Source organism: Dasypus novemcinctus, chromosome 31, assembly GCF_030445035.2.
Source record: "Dasypus novemcinctus isolate mDasNov1 chromosome 31, mDasNov1.1.hap2, whole genome shotgun sequence".
In the NCBI taxonomy this organism is placed as follows: Eukaryota; Metazoa; Chordata; class Mammalia; order Cingulata; family Dasypodidae; genus Dasypus; species Dasypus novemcinctus.
Window position 1 is genome coordinate 20,624,304 of NC_080703.1, and position 25,163 is coordinate 20,649,466.

The 25,163-nt window shown below is 42.2% G+C and overlaps 1 protein-coding gene across 1 annotated transcript in view; it reads right to left on the reverse strand.

The window, feature by feature from the left end:
• Positions 1-25,163, reverse strand: part of STAC (SH3 and cysteine rich domain) — a 142,876-nt gene that overhangs the window by 89,749 nt on the left and 27,964 nt on the right. Inside the window, exon 2 of the mRNA XM_004471144.4 lies at positions 762-1,044. Coding sequence (XP_004471201.1) covers positions 762-1,044 — 283 coding nt within the window. The remainder of the gene's footprint in view (positions 1-761; positions 1,045-25,163) is intronic.

A 25,163-nucleotide genomic window follows, 5' to 3' on the forward strand; every position in this document is an offset into this window, starting at 1 on the left:
CTGGGCTCTGACATGGGGAAGGCACAGGAGGGTGAACTGAGGACTCTCTGTGCACTTGGCTCTGAACGACCTATGCTTTCCTTCCAGCTGGGACATTTTAGAGTCTTTCTCTGCTTCTGGGTCACCCCTTACGACTCTCAGGCTGCCCTCTTTTCTCTGACCTACCAGGAGCTAGTCATCTCCTGGGCCAGGGTTGCTACGATGGCTGCCTCACCTTGCTTAGCTCAGTCCCTCCCGGAGGCCCCCTTGCCCCAGAATCATCCTGCTCCCCAACCCCCCCAACATTTGCCTGCCTGGGTCATTCACCTGTAACTTGCCAAGCAGTGGACCCCGTCCCGGGCCACCCGAGATCGACATGAACCACTACTCTTCAGTGCCCCTTCAGGACGGTCCCACCCAGTCCCTCTGGGCTTATCGCTCTCGGCCACATCTTTGTCCAAGACGATGCCCCCTCCCCAGGGCTTCCCATACACAGCATCAGGCCTTGCAGGAATAGCAAGACCCCGCCCAGGGAGATAATCTAAAGAACGTGGAACACCCAGGGGATCGGCCCAAGCGTTTGTCACAGTGATATCACGCCCCGACTTCTCCCTCTGACTTTTTCCCATACACGGTGCCCCCAGCCTGTGGGAGCCCCCTCCGGCCCGCCTGCCAATCTCTGGGCTCAGAGCCCGCCTGTGGGCCAGCAGGCCCGAGGTCCCCTGCTCCCGCAGCTTTCCACGGGCAGGTGCACCTGCGGGCAGGGTGCGGGGACGCCTTACCCACGATCATGTGGTTGCAGACGTCACAGAAAGTGGGCTTCTTGAAGATGTGCTCCTGAAAGGCATGGGCCTTGCCCAGCCCCGCGCCGGGGTGGGGCCCGGCCCGGGTGGGGGTGGCCGTCAGGCTTCCGGGCGCAGGCAGAGGACCCGGGCCCGGGCTGCCCTCGGCCGGCGCGTCCGGGCGCAGCTTGGCGTCGCTGTTGTTGCGCTGAAAGAAGTTGTCGGCACTTTTGCTCCGTAAGCTCTTGGTCTTGAAAGAAAGTGATCGTTTTAGTTTCTGGAGCTGCAATGCAATGACAAACACAGTCTCTCTTACAATTGGGCGGACGCAGGCTGGGGGGGGGGGTGACGTCTGCTCCCTGCACCGCCCGGTTCCCACCTCCAGGTTTAAACCCCAGGAGGCTCCTAGGGGTTCCTGGGTGGGGCGAGGAGGGAACTCAGCACTCCTCACCCGCGCCAGGCGAGCAGGAGAAGGCCCCGTTTTGCCTGTGCACCTGCCCTGCTCCTTCTCCTCTGTCCCACCCATGTGCTGTCAAAATCCCCCCTGATGTCTGGTTTCTGCCACCCCTCACCTTTTGAATTTGAACCACTGGACATATGAAGTGTACGGACTTGAGGGCTTAGCCCGGACCTGTAAAGCCAGGGCCTCAGCTGCCTCTTCTCTTTCTGGTCACTTCGACCCCTTCTCGGCACAAAGCAACACAGAAGAGGCCACCGGCTGACCCTGACGCTGGCTGAATTACCCACAAGCCACAAACCGAAGTCGCCCGAGCCTGCTTGGGTTTGAAGACTTTGGGTATGTGCCCTGTGTGTGTTTGAGGAGTCCGCAGGATTAAATTACCCTTTGGAATTCCTTCCCCTTCCCCTCCCCTTGTATTTGGCCATGACAAACTAAATCACTCCTTCTTTGCCATTGGGGCATGTGGAAAGGCATCAAAAAGAATTAGCTTTTAAGTGGGACACTCGATGTCTGAGTCTCAGTCTAGCCTACGCCTCTAATCCAGTCTTCACAATGAAGCTAAAGGCGTCTTTTGGAAATACAGACTCTTGCTTAAAATTCTTCAAGAAGTTGTCTTTGTTTTTAGGTGTAAAGATAACGCATCTTGTCATGGGCTCCGGGGATTGATCCACACCACTGTTTACCCTGCTCTGCCATCCCAGCCACAGTGGCTTTTCATCATCAGCTCTCTGTGCATAGTTTACCTCTGCCCAGCTAAATGGCATGGATCAATTCCTACTTGCAGGGTCTGCAGCAGGTCATAAGGTGGTTTCCTTTTTATAACTGAATGTCCATTGGGATTTTTCCTGTTGCCCTGGAATGAATGTCTAAGACTCAAAGCTGCAGACAAAAAGGTGCTAAGTACTCTCTTCTAATGAAGTCCTCAATCAACTATGGTCAGACACCCCTGCAGGTCAGAGAAGATGAGTAGACCCGGCCTTGAACCCCTGACTCTATCCTGAAATTTCTACCTAAGAAGAGCAGGTAGACATGGTAGTCACCAGTGCCTGGGCTAGACCACAAAGATGCCCCAATTCTCTCCCCCTCCCCTTAGCCCTTCTACTTTGTGATGTTACTTGCCAGCTCCTCCCATCGGAGGTGGAGTCTATTTACACCTTGAATCTGGGCTGGCTTTGTGAATCTGGCTACTAGATGGTGGCAGAAGCAACATGAGGCTGGTTCCAAGCCCGGGCCTCAAGAGGTCACCATGTTTCTGCCTTCCCTCTTGGGAAGCTGCCAACTTGCCCCGTGAACAAACCCAGGGTACTCGACACCCTGCATCACTTCAGCAGCCAAACCCCAGACGCAGAGCTGCCTGCTGACGTGCAGCTGACTGCAGACACCCAAGGGAGTCTAGCCCAGCCCAGAAGAACTGGTCAGCAGAGCCCAGCTCAGATTGTCAGCCCACAGAATCAACTGAAGAGACGAGGCGTGTTTTAAACCATTAACCTGGGTGTCTATTGCCTGCACATAGCAACAGACAACTGATACAGTACAATGCTGTCGTATCCACCTTCATGCCCCCTGGTAGGGTAGTACTTTGCCCATCTGAAGTTGGCCATGGCCACGTGAAGGCAACTCTCCACTTCAGGGAGCTGTACACTGGGGAGCCCCCTGAGAGCCAGCAGTGGAGGAGGAGATGCCCCTGAGTTATTCTGGAGGTGTTAGTTACTATGCTATAACCTAGTATATCCTGCCTGATACAGGGGCGTGGGACCATGAGTCCTAAGAGGCACAGAACTTATTCTGAAGAGGACACCACCACCTTCAGAAGAGTTAAGTGAGAGGGGGGCAATGAGAAAGTCACTCTTTGAGATTAAGCCATGCTGAGCTCAGAGGTGCTGGAAGCAAGAAAGAGATAGAACGAGCCCATCTTCATGTCCTTCAGGCTATAAGCTGGACTGACACTGGAGGGAGAATGAAATAGGAGGTGAGATGGAGTTTTCTTTGAGCTGACTTGTAATAAAAGTAACCAGGAAGTTAAGGAAGCTGCTGAGATTTTGTCATGGATGTGCAACTCAGGGGGAGGGCGTTTTATCAAAGCAAATGCCATCGCTTAGAACAAAATAAAACCATTTTCTGCTTGCCTCCCACAGAGTTCGGGCGGTTCAGTAAATTGACTACCTTTGTCTCAAAGGTAGAACAATAACAGCTGCCCTGACTACACAGGGGCACCAAGTGAGGGTCACAGAGGAAGCTCTCCGAGAACACGATCTAACATAAATGGAAGGCCAGGCCAGCTAATAGGGAGGTGAAGACGGTCAACCACCACACCAGGGCATCAAGAGCACCTACAACTGTAAGCAGAGGAATTGCATCCATCAGCCATGTGGAATCTAAGCCCCCTCTTGATCTAGAGGTGGAGGGGACATCGCCATCCCAGGGTCCACAGAGTGGAGGAATAAAATATGGATTAGAGTGGACTTACTAATATTCTACTATAAAACTATTGTAAAGAGTAATAGAAGAAATTTTAGCATCGAGGTGGAGAAAGTGGCCACAGTACTTGCCGAGGGCAGGGAGAGGGAAGAAGAGATGTGATGTGGGGGCATTTTTGGGACCTTGAGTTGTCCTTAATGATATTGCAGGGTCAGATGCTGGACTTTATATAACCTGCCATAACTCACTGAATGTACTGGAGGGGAGTGCGAGCTACAGGGCAAACTATTATCTGTGTAGTGCAGCAGTGCCCCAAAATGTGTTCACCAAGTGCGATGAGTGTGCCGCAATGATGGGGGAGGTTGTTGGTGTGGGAGGAGTGGGGTGGGGGAGTGGGGGGTATACAGGAACCTTGTATATATTTTAGTGAACATTTTTTTTGTGATGTATATATCTTAAAAAAAAATTTACAAAAATGATGTGGTGGTGGGGTGGGGAGTGGGTTGTATGGGAACCTCTTATGTTTTTTGCTTTTTTATGTTTTTTAATGTAACATTCCTTGTGATCGATTAACTTTAATTTTTAAAAAAAGAAAAAAATTACAAATGGAAGGCAGATGAGGTGTGGAGACCAGCAGAATGGCAGGAGCAGGGGGCTGGCAGCCTGGAGCTGGCCTAAGAGTGCCACCAGGTGATCCTTGTTAACCTCCTAACCATTCTATGAAGAAGTTTAACAACTTTTACCACTGCGGAAATGGAGGCACAGAGAGGTTAAGGAACTTGCCCAAGGCCACACAGCTCCTGGGAATCAAGAGCAAAATTCAAAATTAAATTAAATTTGCTTTCCTCCAAGCACTGAGCTCCTTCCATTGCCAGTGAGTCTTCAGGAGATGGGAGAAGGGAAGAAGTGCTCCCTGACACCCCAACCTCCCAGGGCATGGAACCGTTTCTGGAGGGAATGAGGATGGGGAGGGATGCAGAGTGCAAAAGGAAATCTGCTTTCTTGGAGCTACTTCTTTTATTTTATCTGTTTCAAGTTTCTTAATACTAATAAAGGAGCATGTCCTCTGTATCAAAGGGGAGCAGCAGACCTTACTGCACAGCATTCTGCTGCCAGGACAGGGAAGGCAATGGTTTGATGCCTGCCCACGTCCCGGCTCATCCTCCCTCTGCTCACTTGCTTTACTGCCCCCCTTCGAATCTTCCACCACAGTTGGTACTCTGCTTCCCCTGGAAGCTAAGCGTGATGGCAGGAAGCCTGCAGCCTTTCCTTGTGCTCTGAGATGAGGCGGGAAGGTGTGTCAGGCCATGGAGTCTTGCTGCCTTTGGAGCTGGGAAATTTGCCTTGGAAGACAACATGACATTTCCTACTCAAAAGGACAGCTTAAACGAAATGTCTGCAAGTTAAAGTCCTGAGAGTGAGCTCAAAGGAACACGCTTTCTCCAGTTATCCCTAAATTTAAAGAGCAGTGGCCAGCTGGGAACATACGGGACACAGGAAGGGAAGCAAACCCTGCTAATCACAGAGGTCACAGAACGATGAGCTTCTGGGCATGCCTGCCACAGCCCAGCTCCATGTTATTTATCATTATAATGGCAATGAGAAGAGATATTCTTGAGTACCTTACCATGCACTAGAAACTACTCTATGCACTTTATTACAATCTAGCAACTCTGAACCATTCATTCATTCATTCGTTCGTTCAGTCAGTCAGTCAACACTTACGGGCCTTGTATTAAGAGCTCTGAGGTTACAGCAAAGAATAAAGAATAAAGTCCTTCCCCTTAACGTTTGAAAATATAGTCAGTGGAAATAAAAAATAAACAAATATTCAAAAAGGCATATAATAACAGGGGCATTTCTGGGACATTGGAATTGTCCTGGATGATGTTGCAATGATGGACACAAGTCATTATATACTTTGCCGTAACTTACAAAATTGCGTGGGACGGAGAGTAAACTATAAGGTAAACTATAGTCCACCATTAGCGGCAATGCTTCAGTATGTGTTCAACTATTGTAAAAATGTACCACACTAATGAAGGATGTTGCTAATGTGGGGAAGTGTGGGAGAGGGAGGAAGTGGGGCACATGGGAATCTCCTACATTTTTAATGTCACATTATATAATCTAAAGTTTCTTTAAAATAAAAATTTTTTAAGAAAGTATAAAACATAAAATTGGTAAGGATAAGGAAAAAAAAATCAGAAGCCAGCTGAAGAAGGTTACAAAGAAGACGTCTCTGACATTTGAGCCAAGACATGAAGTACGGGTCTGAATCATGTTGGAGAAGAACATTCTGGGTAGTGGGCAAACCAAGAATGTGTATAAGGAATAGCCCGGAAGTCTTTGGGACTGGACCAGAGCCACGAGGGAGAGAGAGGGGGCGGAGAGGCCGAGGGCCAGCTGTATGTTGACACCTGTGGGTCAAGGCAAGGGCTGTGGAGTTTCCCCTAAGGGCGATGGTTTTGAGCAAGGAAGTGGCAGTGAAGTGTCTAACTTTTATTTCGAAAGAACCACTCTGGCTGCTGGGTGGAAAACAGACTCTAAAGGGCAAGGTGGGGGCAGAGAGGCTGGTTGGGAGTTCCTTGCAATAACTCTGGTTTTGAGAAGTATTTTGGCTTGGCTTAGTGTAATTATGGTGAGGTGCAGTTGAACTTGGGGTACACTGTGAAGGCAGAATTGGTTGGGTTTGTTGTGAGACTGGATGTGGGGTGTGAAGGAAAGAGAGAGATCAAGAAGGATTTCAAGGTTTTTTGCTCTGAGCAACCAGATGAATGGAGAGCTGTTTACAGAAGGGAAGAGCATGGGAGAGGCAAGTTGGTGTGAGGCAGTGGGATGGGGATGTGAGTTGAGTTTCGGATAAGTTATGTTTGAAATGCTTATTTGGAATTCATGTGGAGCTGCCAAGTAGGCAGTAGGATGTATGATTCTGGAGTTCAGGGGAAGTCCAAGCTGGAGTGGTAAACTTGGGAATCCTTAGCACATAGATGGAATTTAAAGCCATGCAATTAGACGAAAGTACTACAAAGCTAGTGCGTGCAGACAATGAAGAGAAATGATCCAGAAGACGCAGCCCTGGAGCACTCCACTATTTGGGAGTCAAGGAGATTAGGAAGGACAAGCAAAGGAGCCTGAGAATAAAAGGCTGGTGATGAAGGAGAAGAACCAAGGAGAGGGGTGTTCTTGAAGCTAAGGAAAGAAAATGATCCAAGGAAGAGAGAATAAACAACAACATTAAATCAAGCTTGCCTGTCAAGTAATGTGAGGTTTGGGGTTGGCCATTGCATTTTGGAATGTCACTGGCGACCTTAACAGTTGCTGATTCAGTTAAGTGGTGGGTAGAAAAGCCTAACTGACAAGATTTCAAGGGAGAAGGGCTGGGGAGGAAGCGAGTGGAGGCAGTGGGCATGGACAGCTTATCTAAGGAATTTTGCTATAAATGGGATCAGTGTGAAGAGGCAGTAGTTGAAGGGGATGCAGCATCAAGAAAGGGTTGCTTTTTTTTTTGTATTGTTTTAAAATGGGAGGTTATTTCAGCATGTTTTTAATCTGATGATGCAGAAAAGAGGGGAGGAATGTTAGAGCAGTGCCCTTCAGTCGGGGAGTGGAGGGGGTGTATCCCACAAAAGGAAGAGTTGGCTTCAGATTCAGATTTCAGATAAACTTTAGGCAGTTTATCCATTAGGATAGAGGCAGGCAGGTTGGTAGGACTGGTGGTTTGGACTTGGAAGTTCTCCTTAGATTGCTTTTATTTTCTCAGTGGAAACAGAAACAAGTTTATCTCCTGAGTTTGAGAAGAGTGGAGGTGGAGGGAGGAGATGTCAGGAAATGGAAGAGAGATGTAAAATAGCCATTTCGGGGAGTGGGAAAGGCAATGGATTAGAGCAATGCACAGAAGTAGGACTATAGAGGGGCACAAAGATCCATGATGAGTCATTACCTCATTTTACAGATGAGAATACTGAAACGCAGTAACTTAGCCAAAGGCTAATGGCTAGTAAGTTGCAGAATGAAGATGCAACTACAGGTCTCTGACTCCAAAGCCCCTTGAGCTAAGTGGACTTTCAAGATAAGGTTTCCACCCATAACTCCCCTTAGTCAAATTCCTCTGCCAAGTGTGTTTTCTTTTCCTGGTGGCAGCTGGAATTTTAGCAATAATCCATTTGGTCGCCAGGTTGACCAACACTTCTATAGCAATTAATCGGGGAATGCAGGAATCAGATTGTCTTTGGAGCAACGGCACACGGAGAATTACAGCCTGAAGGTGACTGTAATGGCGTGCGTTATTGATTTACCAGTCTGTTCTGCAGCGGCGCATAAAGTTAATTAACCAGCATGTGCTTGATCGTTTCAACCAGGATCTAAAGTCCGCACTCTGTAGGAAAGGGGTGGTTCTGAGGCAGCCGAGTCTCTGCCCATAAGGGCCGTAAATCCGGAGGCAAGGCGCAGCCACTGTGTCAGCTCAGTGTCCTGCCTGTTGACATTTAACCATGAAGCTGCCTCCACAGACATTTCCTTGGCGATTATTTAAGACTAATAAAGCCCTGGCATTTACTTCTGAAACAAAATGAGGTGATCAAAGCACCTCGACAAGTAACTGTCTCATCCTTTGAAGTCCAGATGTGGCTTACATCTTTGATTTGAAGACGAACCTTGTTTATTTTTTTCTTTCCCATTTTACCTTTTCAACGAAAGAGGTATATCTTCAAATGAAATGCTCATTTCCGTTTTTGTTTTTGAAAAGGTATTGTAAATTGACAACAGGTAAGGGTCCAAGAAGTTACTTGTCATGCTACGGTGGAACAGCCTCTGTGCACTGTCTCTATCAGCCATGTAGGTTCACTTAATCGGTACTAAGTTTGGCTGATGCTGTGGTGTATAGCTCTTCCCACAGTCATCTCGAACATTTGACCCGTGGCTCTAAGGACAGGGAGTGAGCATGGGGGTCTTGAGAAATGCAGCATCTGCAATGACGGCCCATTTCCTCACTTTACCCATTGATGGCTTGATTGTGTACAAGACAAGCACAATCCAGCCCAGTCCTGATTTGCTTTAGTTTGGGTGGCAACTCCGACGTCAGAAATACGCTTCTCCCTACATCTACCTGTTTGTTGTCACAAGCGACTGCAAAAACCCATTGGTCATGAATTGGTAAAGGTTGGCTGTTAAGTTCAACTGCCTTGGGCAAGTCCAGCAAGCTCCTTGGCTTGGGTTTCTTCGGCTGTCAATGGAGAGCATGAACTCAGCTCAGCTAAGTTCCCTTCCAGCATTGATGATTCAGCATGGGGGGGGGGGGGGGAGTGGTGGTGTTAGGAAGTCTAAGATAGAGTTGTGCAGATCAAGTATCAATGCTTAAAACTATTTGTGGGTGACACAAGACCCTGTGTCAAGTGATAAATGGTATGTTTTGATGGCTACTGACCCCAACGCACCAGGAAAGGGGGCCGTCAACAGGGTTTGGAATACGCAGAGCCATTCTTTCAAACCTGGTGGGGTGAATGGACTTGACAACATGGAATTCAATGGTGTAAGGTTTTTGACAGCCACCCGTACACCTTCCTCTACCCCAACCCCCTTCTAGGTTACATCCACGCTCTTTAACGTGGCACGTGAGACCCGTCATGATGGCTGGGGCTATTCGCTGGTCCAGCATTACTTCCTGTCACTCTCCTCTAGTCCAGGCACAGAGACATGCTGAGTGCAGTCCTCAGGTTTTCAGTGCCTTTTTAAAAGGGATATTTTTAATATTAATTAATTTAATGTACCCGGCCCGGGGACTGAACTTTGCTCAACCACTGAGTCGCATGGACTCCCTCAGCGTCCTTTTTAAAAAAATCTGCCTGCAAGGTCCACGTCCCCTTTAATCTTCCTGGAACACACCTGATTCTCCCTCGATGCTTCTCCTTCTCTCTGGAGTCTTGCTTGGCCCTCCCTGCAGGTCCTCGCTCCTGTGTGACCCCCCGGCATGCGACATGGACAAGTGGCACTACCTTTCTTGCCTTCTGCTGGTGGACTCCCCTCCAGACCATGAGGCTACTTCCGACATGTCATGCAGTGTCTTGTACATAGTAATGACACTCATTATACTAGAAAATAAGTATTGAACCTTTCTACACACCAGACTCCATCCTAAGAGTTTTACATGAGTTTAACATTTTTTTTTTAAGATTTATTTTTTTTATCTCTCCCCGCTGTTTGCTCTCTGTGTCCATTCACTGTGTGTTCTTCTGTGTCCGCTCACATTCCTGTCAGTGGTACTGGGAATCCGTGTCTCTCTTTGCTGTTTCACCTTGCTGCATCAGCTCTCTGTGTGTGTGGTGCCACTTCTGGGCAGGCTGCACTTTTCTCATGCAGGGTGACTCTCCTTGCTGGGCACATTCCTTGTGCGTGCGGCCCCCCTATTCAGGGGACACCCCTGCGTGGCATGGCGCTCTTTGCACGTGGCAGGACTGTGCATGGGCCAGCTCACCACATGGTCCTGGAAGGTCTGGGTTTGAACCCTGAACCTCCTGTATGGTAGGTGGGCGCTCTATCAGTTGAGCCACATCCACTTCCCCATGGTTTTCTCTTTTGATTGTCATGTCCACCCTATGAAGATTACTACTACTATCTCTATTTGCAGATGAGGTGATGGAGGCAGAGAGAAGTTAAGTAATGTGCCCATGATGCCCTACACATATGGTAGAGTTGAGATTAGAACCAAGAAGTTCTGAGTTCAGACCACAAACACTTAACCTCAGACAAGTTTATTAAATGGCCAGAAGAAAGACTGATGGACTGACTGAACAAACAGGAAGCGATAAAGCCAGAGATGAGAGTTAGATACAGAAGCAGGAGTGATTTATAACATAAACAAGATTCGAGGGGGGTCCCTGCAGAATTTTGTATTGTTTACAAGCGGGTTGTGAACATAGCAGTTGCCCAGTAAACCCTTACTGAAAAACCAGCCCAACTGGTGACGTATGTGAACGGGCAGGTGGGAAACAGCATTGTTTAAGGAAGAGTGTGTGTGTGTGTGTGTGTTTGTGTGTTGGTGGGTTGTTCCAGTAATGATGGTAGCTAGACAGGAAGGGCATAAACAGAATGGACATCCCACGTGACCCACTGCACATTTTCTTAAAGACAGAAGTGAACAGACAAGAGTATAAAAAAAGGATCAAATTAGGGTGGAATCTAGGTGGATGAGGCAGTTTGAGATTATTTTTGTGAACTGCCCCCCCCCCCCAAAAAGAACGATTATGTTTGTAAAGTGGTCTGCTCCTCTGGGTGTGATACCCTTTGATTTTATGAAATTCAGAAGGTTTTAAGTTCACTTAATAAAATCAATTTAGGACTTTGATTTGACCAGTAGGAAGGGACTCAAAGAGTCCTTGTCCCCCTGGTGGGCTGATATAAGTGGACACTCTCTCAAGAAGAAACACGGGAAGAGAGAGAGCTCCACAGATGCCAGAGGAGAGAACTTTGTCATGTGACAGAAAGGAGAAGGCACAAACAGCTAAAGCCCGGGGAGAGATAAGCCATTTGCCTGATAGTTTGTAGCTGAAAAGAACAGGGCAGTCGAGGAGCTGAGAAGGTCCAAAAAAGAAATAAACCATACGCTGGAGACTGATACAGGAAGCCCTGAGAGACCAGGCAGAGATTGCCCGCCATTTTGCTTCAAGACGTGGCAAATGATTTTGGTGAGAAAGCAACCTTGAGTTGGACTCTTTAGGGCCTTGTAACTGTAAGTGCTTACCCCAAATAAATACCTTTTTTAAAGGCCAAAGTGGTACTTTGCATCAGCACCACTTTGGTTGAATAATACAGTGGATTAGAGGGGGAGAGTGTAACATCAGAGACATACTGGGAAGGATAAATAGACAAACTACTTCCTCTATGCCTTGAGGCTAGACAACATATTTTCTCCAAAGAAGCTTCTATGCTGCTCCTGAGTTCACTGGTACAGGAACAGGAAGAATCTAGCACCAAGGAAATTCTGGCTAGCTCACACCTATTCCTCATTACCAGAGAAATTCAAGGCTACCAATTGCCTTAGACACCATCGTTCTTCCTTTCTGAGAGTCCCAGGTATTTTGGGGTTTTCTGTCTTGTCCTGCAAATAATCCTTACTTATATTATTTAAGCGCAGTGGTGACAATGATTAGATCTTAATCAATGGCACAAGGCAAGAAGACAAGATCTCACTCTTTTGGTACACTAATACACATACACACAATTTCTATTCAACATACTTTCCCATTAAACAGCCCTTTGGGTGCTCCTGAGCAAAAATCACCCCTATTTTACAGAGGAAGAAAAATGGGACAGAAAGAGCCTAACTGACCTGCCCAGGAACCAGAGAAGATGTGATGTTTAATAGGGAGAATAAAGCTGGAGTTGTAAAGTTATAAGGATCCAGAGGATCTTTTCAGATTGGAGGCTCTGAGGTCACGAGGATGAGGTACAGTGGAGAGGTTGAGGCTTTGGGGTCGGACTGACTTAATACCCTTTCCAGCTTGGCTGTTCTCCAGCAGCGCAAAATTGGGAAGATATTTAACTTTTCGGAGCCCCAGCTTCCCAATCTATGATAGGGGGATGACAATACTTCCACTGCAGTTTTCTTGTGAGGATTAAATAAGATAAAGCATCTGAAGACCTTGGTGCACTGCCCCACACATAGGGGTCACTCCATAACTGCTAACTTCTGTGGTCCCCACCACATGTGGTCAAGGAGCATTGTCTTACCCTTTCCCTCATGTATGCGTGCTAGAGTATCGGTACAGCAGCAATTTCATCACCTTCAGAGTTGGATCAAAGATTTCTCCTATATGTGTTCAGAAGAAATGCCGGGAGAAGCCACCTGGCAAGGGAAGATGATACTGCAAGGATCAAACTAGATTAAATAATAAAATGCATTGCTCTGTTCTGCTGAGTGCTGAGAAGAGTGAAGTTAGCAGGTTGAGGGGCGGAACTGAACTGCAACGCATTACAGAGGAGGGTAGAGGGATAATGGGCTGCCATGAGGCTGGCAGCAGTGCAGGAAAGGATGGGGAGGAAAAAAATTTCAGGAGTGGTATGGAGGAAGGGATCTTTCTTTTTATTAGAGAAGTTGAAGGTTTATGGAACAATCAAACATAAAATACAGGATTCTTATATACCCCACCAAAACTACCTGGCATGGGTGTGGAACATTTGTTAGAGTTGAAGATAGCCAATTTTTATAATTGTATTAATAAAGCCAGTAGTTCATTTAGGCGTCACTGTTTATGTGGTGTAGTTCCATGGATTTTTAAAATTAATTTTTATTCTGTTACCATACATACAATCTGACATCCCTTTTAATCATATTCAGATATATATTGCAATGCTGTTAATTGGTGTTCCCAGTGTTGTGCTACCACCTCCACCATCCCTTACCAAAAGATTTCTATCATTCCAAATAGCAGCCCTGAACATTTTAAGCGCTAGCTTCCCATTCCTTATCCCTACACCATCCCCTGGTAGCCTATATTCTATATTCTAACTCTGTGAGCTTGCTTATTCTAATTATTTTGAATTAGTGAGACCATACAATATTTGTTTTTTTGTGGCTGGCTTATTTCACTCAACATGATGTCTTTAAGGTTCATCCATGTTGTCAACTGTATCAAGTCTTCATTCTTTTTTATGACTGTATAATACATTCATATATCACCTTTTATTTATCTATTTATCAACTGATGGACATTTGGGTTGCTTCCCACTTTTGGCAATTGTAGATAATGTCGCTATGAAGATGAGTATGCAAATATCTGTTTGAGCTCTTGCTTTCAGTCCTTTTAGGTATATACCAAGTTGTGCAATGGCTGGGTCACATGGTAGTTGTATACTTACCATTCTGAGGAACAAACTGTCTTCCACAGTGGCTGTACCGCTTAACATTGCCATCAGCAATGGATATTTCCTATTTTTCTGCATCCTCTCTAACACTTGTTATTTATAGTTCTTTAATAGCAATCATTCTAATCGGTGTGAAATGGCATCTCACTGTGGTTTTGATTTACATTTCCCTGATGGTTAATGACACTGAGCATCTTTTCATATGCTTTACGGCCAATTGTATATATTCTTTGGAGAAATGTGTGTTCAAGTCTTTTGCCCATTTTTAAATTGGGTTGTTTGTCTTTTTGTTGCTAAGTTGAAGGATTTCTTTATATGTACTAGATATTAATTCTTTATAGGCTCCGTGGTTACCAAATATTTTCTCCCGTTATGTAAGTTGATGTTTTACTTTAAATGATAAACTCCTTTGAGGAGCAAAAGATTTAATTTTGATGGGCTCCCATTTATCTATTTTTTTCTTTTGTTGCTGTGCTTTGGGTAAATTCTAAGAAACCATAACATCATTGGCTATACATATTGAAGATCCTTCCCTGCATTTTCTTCGGGAGTTTTATAGTTCTAGCTCTCACATTAAGGTCTTTGATCCATTTTGAGTTGGTGTTTGTGAGGGATGGGTCCTCCTTTTTTCTGCAAATGGAGATCCAGTTTTCTCTGTGCCATTTATTGAAGAGATTATTCTTTCCCAATTGAGTGGCATTTTCTACCTTGTCAAAAATCAGTTGGCCATAAATGTAGGGGCTGATTTCTCAGCTCTCAATTCTATTCTATTGGTCTCTATGTCTGTTCTTGTGCCAGTACCATGCTGTTTTGATTATTGTGGCTTTGTGATAAGTTTCAAGATCAGAAAGTATGAGTCCTCTAACTTCATTCCTCTTTGTCAAGATGGCCTTAGTTATTCGGGGGACCCTACCCTTCAATATAAACTTGATGACTGGCTTTTCCATTTCTACAAAGAAGGTTAATGGAATTTTGATAGGATTGTATTGTTCTTGACTTCTTTTCCTGATTGTTCACTGCTTGTGTATAGAAACACCACTGACTTTTGGGTATTGACCTTGTACCCTGCCACTTTGCTAAGTTCAATTATAAGTGCTAGGAGCTTTGTTGGGGATTTTTCAGGATTTTCTGATCATATCATCTGCAAATAGAGACACTTACTTCTTCCTTTCCAGTTTGGATGCCTTTTATTTCTTTTTCTTGCCTAATTGTTCTGCAAGAACTTCCAGTACAATGTTGAGTAACAGTGGTGACAGTAGGCATGGTTATCTTATTCCTGATCTTAGAGGGAAATTTTCGGTCTTTCACCATAAAGTAGCATGTGAGCTGTGGGTTTCTCATAATTGCCCTTTATCATGCAGAGGAAGTGTTGATTTCTGACCTTGTATTTTATACTCATTTCTTTGTTGATTATATGCCTCCTCAACTAAAATACAGGCTCTACGAAGGGCAGGTATTTATCACTGCTTTATTCCTGTATGTCAGAATCTCGACTTTGGCTGAATGAATGAGTCAAGGTGTGACTGCCTCTTAAGTCATGAATCAAGGTGTGAACAGCTTGTGTTCCCAAGCCAACCTAGACCCAGGATTAGGCCTTAGCTGGGATGTTTGTGGTGGGGGCAGGGAGGAGGATGGTGGTGGGAATGAGGGAAAAAATGGTGATTAACAGTCAGACTTAAATTTTGCTTTAGATGGACTGAACATTTAATACGTGAAAATAAGACTCTTATGACCAACAATGAAAAGCCACGAGATTTGCCCAAAATATTGTCAAGAAGTGATGAACAGAGATCCAACCAACCACATTAGAAGAGTGTGATGAAGAAAAACAAAGTTAATAACTGAGAACACCCCCCATTGAATTCAGTCCTTTTAATAAGCTAGCGCTGCCAACTCTTATTTAAGAAACTCATTTTCATGTACATTATATAATTTGATCTCAAAACGGTGGCAGAGTCAGAATTTGAACCCAAGCTTCTGATTCCTTTCTCATAGTCTGGTTCTGCTATTTGCTATTTTGTTACCTCAAGGAAAAGAGTGGAAAGAGTCTTGGAAAGAGTGACTAATAGATCATGTAAGTTTATCTGATGAATAGTTTGTGTATATCACATACTGTGGATCCACCCTGACTTTTCATTTTCAAGCATCTGGGGAACACCTCTAAAGCTACACATTAGATTTCTGGGAGCTTAGTACATGGTTTTCAATTGGACAGCTTACAGCTTTAAAGGCTACTTGGAGAATGAGAGCAGCAAGCAGAATGGAATCAGTGTTAATCCCAATTCTGTTTAGAGCCTCATCTGGGCACTTTCTGTGTTTTTTTTTTGCAAATTTTCTAGCTAAAGATAAGGGTAATTTCCTCTCCCAAATGAACAACACAGACTTTGCATCTTCTCTGATTATCAAGAAAAAACCCTAGAGTTTGATTACACCGAATGAGAAAAGACAACATCAACACACACTACTGATTTTAAGCATTAGCTATTAGGTATTAGAAAAGTATTCTGAATTTCCCCATTTAGGAGGGCTCTAGATTCCTTTGCCTGTGAACACAGCCACCGGTGAAAAGTTGCACTCCTTAGTTCTCTTTTTAACTTTTTATTTTGAAATAAATTTAATCATATTAAAAACTTGCACAATAGTAAACTTTTCTGATGCCTTTCATCCAACTTTCCCTACTGCTGACATCTTTCATAACTATAGTGAATTGTTTGAAACCAGGAAGTTAATGTTGACATAAAACTATTAACTAAACAACAGACCTTATTAAAATTTTGCCACTTTTCCCACTGATGTCCTTTTTCTCCTCTGGAATCCAGGCCAGGATTTAATTGTAAAGTTTCCTAATCTCCTCTAATCTGTATCAGGTAATCCGTCTTTCCGTCTCTTGTAACCTTGACTTTTCAAGACTACTGGCCAATTATTTTGTAGAATGTCCTTAAATTTGGGTTCTTCTGATGTTTTCTCGTGATCAGATTGAGGGTATGCATTTTTGATAAGAATATCATACGAGATGTGCATCATATCAGGAGGTACACGATGTCAGTATGTCCCACGACTGAATGATATTAACTGTGGTCATCGGGTAAAGGTGATATTTTCCAGGTTGCTCCACAGCGAAGTTACTAGTTTTCCTTTTGTATTGAATGACCATCATGTAGGGGAAATACTTTGAGACTATGCAACCATTGTTTCTCATTCATATTTGCTCACTAATTTAGACACCCATTGATGACTTTTGCCTTGAACAGTTTTTACCGGATATTTGCTGGATGGTGGTTTTCTAGTTCCAACAACGTTCCTTCTACATTCACTACTTTAGAATTTTAGGGTAAGGAAGAGCTGCCTCAGTTCCTCCAGGTATTTGTTTATTCATTCAATTATTCATTTCTATTATTATAGCCTGATGGTTGTTAAAATCATCCCGGGTTTGGTCCCTGGGAGCACCTTCATGTTGGCTCCTGGGGCCTTTTTTTTTTTTTAAGATTATGACTTTTTATTTGTTTATTTTTTATTTATTTCTCTCCCCGTCCCCCCTCCCCTGCCCCAGTTGTCTGTCCTCTGTGTCCATTTGCTGCGTGGTCTTCTTTTTGTCCGCTTCTGTTGTCAGTGGCACAGGAACCTGTGTCTCTTTGTTGTCGCATCAATCTTGCTGTGTCAGCTCTCCGTGTGTGTGGCTCCATTCCTGGGCAGGCTGAACTTCTTTCATGCTGGGTGGCTCTCCCAACGGGGTGCACTCCTCGCGCGTGGGACTCCCCTATGCGAGGACACCCCTGCGTGGCATGGCACCCCTTGCGCGCATCGGCACAGCGCATGGGCCATGGGTCAAGGAGGCCCGGGGTTTGAACCATCGTCCTTCTATGTGGTAGACGGACGCCCTATCCATTGGCCAAATCCACTTGCTCTGGGACCTTTTTGACACGCCTCGATCAAAAAGAGCGCTCCCTTACTTGCTGGTTCTGCAAGGATTTCCAGGCTGATCTTGTATTTTCACTTTTGCAGTCTTGGAAACAACCACTTCTCCATGGAGTTCTGGTCAGTTTAGTGGAGGATCATATTTAAACACTAAGATCTAGGTACTGTATGTGTTCACAGTTATTGGAGTGTCACTGATTCTAGGTTATGTCAGTGAAAAAGAGCTGTGAAATGTAGAAGGAGTACTCACATACCCATGCACACATCTATATTTATTTTTATAGCAATTGGTCTGTATATATATTAAAAATCACAGTTCACATTACCTACTTCTTCATTAAGACACATACAGTTTATTTTTCTCTGGTTGATAAGCACACGGTTGGGTTCTAAAGCCACTGCTTTTTATACTACATTAGGAAGGGGACTAAAATTAGATGGAAGAAAATACTTGGCAAAAGAGAGAACTTGGGAAATAATTCAGGAGCAGAGAAGCCATGTATGGAAACCATGTAATTGCTTACTGAATGCTTGTTAAATTATGTGGGTGGAGGGATCTTTTCACTTCAACAAATATTTATTGATCACCTGCTATTTGTCATCTATTTTGGTAGGGGGAAGGGGAAGCAACAGAATGCCCCTTGTCCTAAAGTTGAATCTTTCTTGGGGAGAGAGAGATGCACTCATTATTCAGCACTAAACTCAGTCTTACATGCCACAGAAATGAGAAGAAAAGTAAAAGACAGGATAGCAGCATACACTGGAGGGGTATTTTAGACAGATAAACTATTTATGAGCAAAAGAAGGAAAATGAAGAACAGCACAGAAGGGAGCCTCAAGTTCAAAGCATAAAAGGGTACGCAGGGACCAGAAAGGAAAGGAGTTTGAAAACATGTAATTTCTTAAGGGTGGTAAGCAAAGGAAGAACTTGTTCACATTTACATATTTATATTTTACAACCTCAGTAATGACAATACTTAATGATGGTAAAAAATTCATACAATATAAAAAGGAAAGCTACTGAAAAGTAAGTTTTCTTCCAACCTCAGACCCTGAGTCCAACTCACAGTCAAACCTCCAGAAATGTTCTGTGGCTATACCCAAATAACATGCATATAATATCCTCTTTTATTTCTGTATCTCGATTTTCTCTTTTACAAGATATCTTGGGGATCTTTCTACATATGAGTCTAACAGAATAGGAGCTTTAACTCCTTTTATCCATTGACTGGTGGTAGCAATTAATTAATTTTTCCTCTTTTGATGGACATTTTGGTGTTTCCAGTATTTTCCTGAGGAAGAGACCTTTTTTGTTCACCCAAATCCAGTATATCATTTTATTCTTGGGTAGACAGACTCATTTCCTAAAGCCTTTAGCAGGTAAATGCAAAAATGGGCCCACATTCTTGCCAGTGGAGTATAATGAGATGATGTGCATCACTTCTGTCTATGCATTTCCGTCCTCTTCCCCTCTTCACACTGCTGCAATATGGTTGTGATGGAGATTCAGCCTCAGCCACGGAGATGATGATAATGCCCTAGGGGATGGTAGAATAATGTTCTGGAAGGAAGTGAGTCCCTGAGGCTCTCAAGTTGCAGAGCTGCCTTGCTATCCTAAACAGATGATCTTGAAACCTATGAAAGGGAAATAAAGACTATATTTTTTGAGAAGCTGAATATTTAATGGGTTTCCTTAGTACAGCAACCTGTCTATATCTTAACCAGTATATTTTCTATTACAAATGATTACTGGAATGGACAGTTTTTATATACTATCTTTGATATATACGCAAAGATATCTAGGAGTTACAGTCCTAGAAATGGATTTTCTCAGCCAAGCATGCATTTTTAAATTCACAGCCCCATCGTTGGTTGGTATAAGATTGTGCCTTTTTCTCCATATCTTGGCCAATACTTGTTATAGTTAACTTTTAAAATACTTGTCAATTTAACAGATTAAAAAATGTCATGTTAATTTTAAAACTTTCAATTTCGTTAATTAGTAGAATGAAGTATATTTTGATATATCTGTAAGACTATTTATGGCGTTTATATGGGCAGACTCTCACTGCTCATAATTTGTCCATTTTTTTCTAGTAGGTTATGGAAGTTTTTATTGATATGTAAACATTTTTATAGATTTATAAAAACTTTGCATTTGTGTGAAAACTATATTTTCTCAGTTTGTCATTCATCTTTGTCTTTACCCACCGGGTGTGCTTACAGTAGAAGAATTTAAAATATATGTGGAGTCAAATTTATCAGTCATGATTATGATAATGGTCACCATTTATTGAGGACTTTCTTTTTACTTTTTCTTTATGACCCCTGAATACTTGTATCACTCATCTGGTCATGTATACTTACATTGATGTCCCTTCTAGCTTAAGATATAACTCAAGTAGTTTATCAACATCCACATGAATATCAAAGTGATTGTAGAAGACTTTTCTCACTTTATTTAGGTGTAAAGTGTAGATAATGAAAAACTCTTTTCATTTATAAACATAAAACAAAAACCAAAAATATAATGCTTGTGAAAAATCGTAAAACATAAAGTGAGTAAAGATTGCAAGACTCAGAGAATAAAGGAGGGATAATTATGAAAATGCTTACCATTGGAATAAAAAGTAAATTTTATGTTCTCTCTACTTTATGCCCTCAATAAATCTGAAGAAATGGAATGTCTGCAAAATAAGATACGAAAGCTGCTGAGACGATCAAACTAGATTAGAAAGAGAGCAATCTGTAAGCATTAAGGAAAATATCTGTAGCAACCAGTAATCCATAGTATAATTATAAGCATTAATAAAAGTAAATGAGAAAGAATGACTCTGCAGGAAGGGCCTGGGTGACGAGGGGCATGTGTTTGAGTAGCTCCCACAGAAAGCAAAGTGAAGATACACTGGTTTAAAAATAATTAGAGAAGATAATAGATACAAAGAAATAACTGGGTCCTGAAGAAGACTCTGGGAACGACTGGAGCAGACACATCATTCAAAGATGTCACGAGAGAGTCCCTAGCTAAAGGAGGAAACAAGATGTAAATCTGTCAATGGGGGATCACCATGTGTCAAGTCAGGGTAGCGAAAAGAAGCATCTAATAGTATCCTGCTAGAATGTTAGAGCATCAAGAGCAAAGAAGGACATCCAGCCATAGAAGCAAGAAAGCAGGCTAGTCACAAAGAAAGAAACCTTAGACTCATTTCCAATTTTCCTCCACATTATGAAACAACATAAGACAAAGTTATGAAACCAATATTCTTAACTCGGGCAAATTATTATTCACGGGCAGAGAAAACAAAAACCTTGGGAAATACAGGAAAATGAGGCATAAAAGGACTCGTGTTTGAAATAACTTGAACATGGTGTAATAACTGGTGTAAATATAGTTCAAAAAGAAAATTCACCTGTTATGAATACTAAATGAAACAGATGAAAGAACGTAAAAAAGGTTTTCACAGAAATACAAATGCCACAAATTATAGCAACAAAAGATAGGTGGTGAGAAAGATGGGGGAGAAGTCAGGTTGTGGTAATTTCCTCATTTTATATGGAGGAAAAGTAACAACAATGACAATATCAATAAAGGCAACAGTTACAGCTGACATTTGAGTCCTGCCTATGTCTCAGATGCTGGTCTCAGAACTTGCCATGTATCATCTATTTAATCATCCAGTTTACGCTACCAGGAACATGCTCTTATTATCCTCATTTCACAGGACAGGAAACAGATACTTGATTCCATTTTCAATATTAATAATTAGAAGGATATAATTGCGATGTGTTAGTAAAATTGTAAAAGCAGTCATTAGCAAGGCTTAAAAATTGGATTGTTTTCCACATACTCGACAAATAAAGAAAAATAAAGCAGTTCATACGGCAAACATCATGCTGAGTGAAATAAGTTAGACGAAGAGGGACAATCTACGATCTCACTGATTAGAAGTAATTAGCACAAGCAAAGTCATAGCATCAGAATCTAGAATATAGGTTACCAGGAGACAGGGTGGCTATAGAGAATGGGAAGTTAAGGCTTAAAATGTACACGGTTCTTATTTGGAATGATGGAAATATTTTGGTAATGAAGGGTGGTTATGATAGCACAACATTGTGGACATAATTAACAGCACTGAAATATATATCTGAATGTAGTTAAAAGAGGGAAGTGTTAGATTGTATATATGGTAACAATAAAAATTTTTTAAAAATCCATGGAACTATAATCACAGGCAACCCTAAGTTAAACCATGGACTATAATTAGTACAATTATAAAAATGTGCTATAATTAATTGTAACAAACATATCACACCAAAGCAAAATGTTAATAGTAGGGTAGTATATAGGAATCCCGTATTTTATGCATGATTGTTCTGTATATCCACAATTTCTCTAATAAAGAATAAAATAAAAAATAAAATAAAATAAAAAGAATGAAAAGAAACATGGAAACCTCCAGAAACCAAAAATTAAATGACAGTAGTAAAAGCAAACATATGATAGTTAATGTGAATGGCTCATGTTTCTAATTAAATAAATTTAAAATGTAGTTTAGACAAACCACATGAAAACTAGAATAACTCCTAAAAGTTAAATGAGAATGAACAAATATATGCGACAATGTTGACAAAGGAGAGGGCTTTGCAATATTAAAATTAGAGTAGATTTTAAGTTAAAATAAGTAGTGGAACAGAGTGAGAACTTAGTGCTGAATGGTACAATCACAATGAAGTTTAAACAACTAACAATTTTTGCACCAAAAAACATGACATGCGAAGATGTAAGACAAATCTTTGAAAACTGTAAAAAGAAATGGAAAGAAATCAATCAGTTGTGAAATATTTTTACTGACTTATTTCGACCCATAATAAATCTAACATTGTAAAAGAAATTATAAAATATATGAACCATTGAATTTATAATGTTGATTTATTATTAAGCTCTTTATACTTCAAGTGTTTTTTTCAAGGGCACATGAAACATCCACAAAAAAATTACCTTATATAGGAATTCTCAATTAATTCCTCAAAATGGACTATTATATATTCTATAAAGCAGAGAACTATAGAACAAGAATTTAAAAACCAAAATGTAAACAACATTAAAACACATAACCAGTTGGAAATTAACCCCCATCTCCTCATTTAGCAAGTGTAGATGTACATACACCTACATCTGCTTCTATTTTAGAGTACTCAGGAAATAATGATGAGAATTATAATTATAAAAATTTAAAGGTTATAATCACAGTTGTATTTGAGTGATTTTAAAGCCATAAAATGTTTTATTGTTACAGATATAAGAATAAAAATTGGTAAACTAAGAATGGAATTAAAAAATTAGAAACCCAAACCCTATGGGTTTCTCTATTTTCCTTTGCTGTGAGGCTTCTACCTCCTCTGTGCTTCTGTGGCATAACCGGGGATAGCTCGGGGTAATAGGTCAGCATGGTTTATATTTATTCTTCATTCGGTCAAGAATATATGCTTCATTTACACACACACAAGCACACACAATTTTGTAGTTTACTTCAGTGGCACAGGGCTGGAATTTTCAGAACCATATGAACAATAGTTTATATTTCTCTAGGAACAAATAAACCCTATTTGGCCATGGAATATGATTCTTTCAATAGACAGATTTATTTTATTCCCTACTATTTTATTTAGAAATTTCCCCACTCTGTTCATAAATGGGTCGTAGTGTGTGGCTGTGTATGTGTGGACAAATGCTCCTTACCAGGCTGCAGTATTGGTATTCATATTAGTGTGGAAAAAAGTGAATTGGAAAGCCATCCATTTATTTCAATCCTGTAGAAGTTTATATAGTACAGAATTTATGTGTTCCTTAAATTTTTAGAATTACTTGCCTATAAAACATTCGGGTTCGGCTACCTTTTTCTAAGTAATTACTTAGAAATCGTTTTCCATATATTCTGTTAATTGGGCTAATCAGTGATTCTACCATTTCTAAATTAATTTTTGCAATTTATATTTTCTTAGAAAGTTCTTTTTAATCAAATTTTCAAGTATTTAAGGGATCTCAAATCACTTGTATCTGTGATGATAGCTCCTTTCTCATTCTAAATATGATGTAAGTGTAGAGATATTTACTTTTCCTCTTGATTAGACTACGAAGTTTTATCCACTTTTAATGTTTTCAGTAAACTAGGATTTATCTATTCGATGATTTTTAAAAACTTCTAATTCATTTATTTCTGTTTTTATCTATTAAACACTATCATTCCATTTAGAACTATTTGCTTCTTGGATCTACATAACATATTATTGATATGCCAATTTATACAGTTCTTATTTTAATTTGCATCATAGTATAATTAGCATCTTTTTCTATGTCTCCCCACCCCAAGTCTATAAATTCCTTGTAAACTGGATTAGGCCTCTATCAGTTTTTATTTTTTTATTTATTTCTCTCCCCTTCCCACACCCCCCACCCTGCCAGTTGTCTTTTCTCCATGTCCATTTGCTGTGTGTTCTTGTTTTTGTCTGCTTTGTTGTTGGTGGCAATGGGAATCTGTGTTTCTTTTTGTTGTGTCATCTGGCTATGTCAGGTCTCCGTGTGTACGGCGCCATTCCTGGGCAGGCTGCACTTTCTTTCGCGCTGGGCGGCTCTCCTTACTGGGCACACTCCTTGCGCATGGGGCTCCGCTACGCGGGGGACACCCCTGCGTGGCAGGGCACTCCTTGCGCCCATCAGCACTGCACGTGGGCCAGCTCCACACGGGTCAAGGAGGCCCGGGGTTTGAACCGCGGACCTCCCATGTGGTAGGCAGATGCCCTATCCACTGGGCTAAGTCTGCTTCCCAGGCCTCTATCAGTTTTGCTTCCTCTCCCAAAGTTTTGCTCAGGCGCCCCTCATACCCTTGGTGCCTGCAAGGTTACATATCATTAACACGGCAGATGGTTAATTGCTTATTCAACTTCCAGTCACTACTTCTCTTTTTCTTATAAAAACCTCCATTTTGCTTAGAACAGCAGCGTGTCCAGGCTTCCTTACAGCTGCAATGGCTATATGACACAGCTCTAGCCAATGAAATGTACATCCAATGTAGATTTCTCCAGAAAGCTTGTTTTCCTAATAGAAGAGAGAAGACTTGATTGGATCTCCTTTTCTCTTTTTGCTTTTTGGTTGATCATAGCTATGATGTACAAAGCTATGTCATCCCCTTGCCAAAAAGAAGCAGTAAGCAGGAGGCCATAAGGCAACAGGCCAAATGGGCCAGAGCAGAAAAAAGGAAGATTCTGGTGGCTTGTTGGGTTAGCAGAATCAAGGCTAGCAACTTCTACCTCCACACTGCTTGCTATGTGAGAAAAGCAAACCTGTATTTGTTTACATTATTGCTAAGGTGGGTTTTACTATTAGCCAAAAGTATCTCTAACTTATCCTGCTAATATCTTTAACTGGTACAGCACAGCTAGTCTACACTCTCATGGATATATGCAGAGAGTTTTATAAACCCAAGCTGTTATTGTACAAAACTAAAGCACTGCAAAATTTTGAGATGGAAAGTCACTGCTTGACTGCATAGCAAAAGGAACACTGGCTTATGTATAGAGAAACAGGAAGAAGTGGTTGAGTTCTTAGCATATTTTGAAACTAGATTTGCCAGGATTTTTCAGTGCATTGGGTATGGTGTGTGAGATAGAGAGAGTAAGCAAGGATGTGCCCAAGGGTTTTGACCTGAGCAGTGGCCATTTGAGAAGTTGCCATTTACTCAGATGATGGA